The sequence below is a fragment of the Chondrus crispus genome, genomic scaffold, assembly GCF_000350225.1.
Source record: "Chondrus crispus Stackhouse genomic scaffold, scaffold_251, whole genome shotgun sequence".
Taxonomy (NCBI): Eukaryota; Rhodophyta; class Florideophyceae; order Gigartinales; family Gigartinaceae; genus Chondrus; species Chondrus crispus.
In genome coordinates, this window is record NW_005179128.1 from 1 (window position 1) to 4,372 (window position 4,372).

Below are 4,372 nucleotides of genomic sequence, written 5' to 3' on the forward strand. Positions count from 1 at the left end.
AAGTGGGTGGGGGGTGGAGCTGTGGCAGGGCTGGTGGGGCGAGGTGGGTACGGGTGGGAAGTAGGGAGGTGTGGTGGCAGTGCTATGAAATGTGAGGGCTAAGAGGCGGGACGGAGGGCTAAGGCGAGAGTGCGAAGGCGGAAGTGAAGTGTGATGAGGGGGTGATCTCAAGGGGAGGCCAGAGCGACGTGTACGCACGACCACAAACGAGGTGCTCGGGCCGGTCTGCGGCGGAGGTTTGCTACCTGGCCAACGCCAATGGGTGCGCGCCAGCAGAGCACGGCGACCAGCTGTCCCGGTGTAAGACGCCACGTGGCTGCCGCGTTGCCGCGCCAGTTCGCGCCCGCGAGACTCCGCGCCGCCCCGGCAGTCCACCGCGTCACCCGGGGCAGATGTACGCCCCCGGGTGCGGAATCTTCACCTTCCACTTGCACCCCGTGCCTCGCGTCCACTCGCATACACACCCGTACAGTACAACCTTTTATTCTCTGCCAGCTGGCGCTGCCTGTCGTACCCAAGGGTACCTCCGCACTACAGTACATCCACCTAGCCTCCTACCTCGATGTCTCCCCGCCCGCGCGGCACACGGGGTGCCCGTCCCCGTCGAACCACTCGGCGAAGCACCCGCCGCAATAGTTGCTGCGGCACGTCGCCCCCGCCACCGCGCACGTCTCGGGCGGGCTGCACGGGTCGCGGAAGCAGTTGACGCGGGGTGCGGAGCGCGGGCACCTGCACCTGCCGCGGCAGCAGCGCTCGCGCATGCGGAGAAAGCCGCGCTCCAGCAGCGTGAGCCTTCCGACGCGCCGGATGAACTGGCACGAGTTGATGGCGGGCCGCGGCGCCGCGCCCAGCGGCAGCACGTACGATCGGCCGACGGTCAGCACCGCGCCGCACAGCGACGACCCCACGCGCGTCGTCACCACCACCCGCCCGCGCCGCGGGCACCCCTTGTAGTTGGCTTGAATGCGCAGCGTGTACCGCCGCTCGCCGAAGGGCGCCGACGGGTCGCGCACGGAGAGGACGCGCGCGCGCACAAAGTGCGCCGTGCTCGCGGAGTGGTAGCTCGCCTCCACGGACGGCGCGCCCGCGCACCGGCACGCGGCGCTGAGCGAGGCGAGCAGCAGCAGCGTCGTGAGGAGGAGGGGGAGAGTGGGACGCATGTTGGGTTGGTGCGGCGGAGGGGTGTGTGTCGGCTGGTGATGCGTTGCCTGCTTACGTAGTAGTTGTACGCTGCCGGGGGGGAAGTCACAGCCCACTATTTGGCGCAGGATATGGGTGCGTTATGCATTTGGGACGATCATGTTGTCGGATTTTGGTATGGGACGGGCCCGGTGGCCTGGTTGGCCAACGCCAACGCCGTATTTGGATCAGCCAATGGACGCTTCAAAGCGATTTCATTCGCCCACAGCTTAGCTCAGCGCCTGCATTTTGAATGAATCCGGGAGACCCACGTTTAAACTTTAAACTTTAAAGGGATGAGCGCACATTTACGTACATCCGTACAGAGCCAGCAACCTCCATTCGCTCCATTGTCCCACCGCGAAACTGGCAAACATTTCCAGGAGATCGACTTGTTCCCCTTACATAATAATGCGATCCACGACCACTATATCCCTCTCCGCCCCGGCTGCACACTCTTGTATGATGCATCCTAAGTGATCCTGCATACCGTACAACTGGCTTCAAGCTGAGAAAGCACAACAGGACGAAAATGTAAGGTACGAAAAGTGTGATTTCATCCATCATGTCATTTTTTTGTTACAGTCCGGCCAAGGACTGCATTTGCATTTTTAAAACTAGTATTCGTCCAAAATGATCATCTGGGATATGTCTCTTTGAATGAGCAGTCACCCACGTCTCACACAAACGCCCTTGACCTGCATTCCCATCTAAGGGATGAGCAAGCTTTCGCATGGAGTTGTTGGTTTTATGGCATCGCCCATAATACCTGTCTGTTTTAGCTTACGATATCCGCTTTTGTTTGTTTTCTCTTCTGAACGACACAGTTGCCACCTGCCCACCTGAGATCTGTGCGACCATACAGCAAGAAGGCGTTTGAATACGTTTTCACAACGCATCCGAAAAAATAAACTACCGCCCATCTCTACGCCCCCTGCCAACACTTGCTTTCAGTCTCTATGCTCCGCCAGCATGCATTGGCTAGCACAGTACCCTTGGGCACATGGTCGTACTGTAGCAGCGCACTACCCTAAGGGTACCGGTACCTCCACCAAACCACCTAACTCGAGAGCCCGCCCGCTCGGCAAACCGGCCTCCCGTCGCCGCCAAACCACTCGGCGAAGCACCCGCCGCAGTAGTTGCTGCGGCACGTCGCGCCCTCCACCGCGCACGTCTCGGGCGGGCTGCACGGGTCGCGGAAGCAGTTGACGCGGGGTGCGGAGCGCGGGCACTTGCACCTGCCGCGGCAGCAGCGCTCGCGCGTGCGGAGAAAGCCGCGCTCCTGCGGCGTGAGCGAGGCGACGCGGCGGATGAACAGGCACGAGGTGATGAATGGGCGCGGCGCCGCGTTCAGCGGCAGGACGTACGACCGGCCGACGGTCAGCACCACCCCGCACGCCGCGGACCCGATGCGCGTCCGCACCACCACCCGCCCGCGCCGCGGGCACCCCTTATAGTTGGCCTGGATGCGCAGCGTGTAGCGCGGTTCTGCAAAGCGCGACGGCGGGTCGCGCTTGGAGAGGACGCGCGCGCGCACAAAGTGCGCAGTGTCCTCGCTGTGGTAGCTCTTCTCCACCGTCGGCGGGCCCGCACACCTGCATGCGGCGCTGCCGGAGGATAGCAGAAGGAGGGCCGTGAGGAGGAGGGCGAGAGTGGGACGCATACTGGGATGGTGTTGTCGGGTACGGGTCGGTGCCGCCTCGTGAAGTTAGCTTTCGTGTGTTCAGGCGGATGCCTCTTTGCCGCTTGGCGCAGGGCCAGGAATGGTAGTGCGATTGGGAAGACCACGGCTTTGGGCTTTGAGACTGAAGGATTACGGTGCTGCGAAATATGGTTAGGCCGCATGGGACACGGAGCAGCCAATGGATGCTCCCCAGCGATGCTATGTGGGCACATCTCAGCTCAGCACTTGCACTTTGAATTGAATCCGTGCATCGCCGATCCTACAGTAAGGAAAGGGCCCACATCCATGTTCTTACAGTTAGGGCCTGCAACGCCATTCGCTGCATTCGTATCTCTGCAGAACTGGTGCCATTTTGCAGGTCGATCTCCGGGAACCGTATGCCAGCATACGGTTCCCAGCATACGGTTCCCAGCATACGGTTCCCGGAGATCGACATGTCCCCCGTACAGTACATCATGCGATGCGCAACCACTGACCCCTTCTCCGCTTCATCTACACAATCTTGTTCGATACACCCCACATCAGCCGGCGTACGTCCAGGGTTGCTTTCGGGAGAGCAGGGAAAGGCACAAGCGTACGTTTTGAGAGCGCACTTGCCGCACTCTTTTAGGGTGCGGCAAGTGCGCTCTCAAAGATCATGTGGGGCCCTTCCCGGTCCGGCCATTTGGTAGATTACGATTTGAAATTTGAGATGATTCGTAGCTCATAAGTATTGAAATTGCTGGTTCGAGTCGCTTGATGAAGCACAAATGCTGCACAAATGCTTCATCAAGCAACTTGACGAAACAGTGCACTCGACCAAGCAATGCCATGATTGTGCTTGCATTTTCAAAACATGCATTTCACTAAAATGATGCTGTACCCTACTGTTGTGCCTGATAGATTGAGCACTGTTAAACCACTGGACTCCTCAGGAATCCACCTGATGTCTCCCTCTCCCTCTTCTTTCTCGCCCGGTTCCTTCCCTTATACTACTTATCCTACCCGCGCCACTGCGCCTTCTAGCGCCCGGGGCTCTGTCTTTAGCGTTCCGCCTCACCCCTTCGCGCCTCTTGCTGGCCCTCTCAATTACCCCCTTCGCACCCCTCTTCCCTTCTCGAAACCCCGCCATTTCGTTCCGTCTCTCTCCGAGCCCAATCCCCGCCCCTGGCCCACGCAACCACCACCCCATGCCCCTTCTCTCTTGGCCTCGACTGCCGCCCAGTGCCAAAGCAGGCACCACTTACCACGTGTGCTTGTGAGCAACAATACGGTATTGCGCGCAAGAAAAGTATTTGCATGTTTTTAACGTGATGTTTAAGTCATCTCAAGTGTTTATAGAAAACAGGAATCGACAGTTCCAAGCACATTTTTAATCGTATCAATCCATACTCATTTGCAGGTTTCTACTTCTCACCAGAAATGTTAAGGTCACATAGGAGGATTTCTCTGTTTTGCAAAGATATGTTGTATATCTAACGGATGGACACCCATTCGCGAAGCTACTCTTCGATACCTTTTGTGAAAATC

General features: G+C 58.8%; 1 protein-coding gene across 1 annotated transcript; it reads right to left on the reverse strand.

Annotated features, from left to right (window-relative positions):
• Positions 1-2,559: 2,559 nt before the first annotated feature.
• CHC_T00004829001 (hypothetical protein) lies at positions 2,560-3,075 on the reverse strand. Its single transcript, XM_005716163.1, has one exon. It carries the CDS (start codon positions 3,073-3,075, stop codon positions 2,560-2,562), a length of 516 nt encoding a protein of 171 aa, XP_005716220.1.
• Between the last annotated feature and the right edge of the window lie 1,297 nt (positions 3,076-4,372).

Excerpts from the sequence above, each read along its gene's own strand:
- CHC_T00004829001 (XM_005716163.1), bottom strand. The coding sequence starts at position 3,075 with ATGTGCCCACATAGCATCGCTGGGGAGCATCCATTGGCTGCTCCGTGT.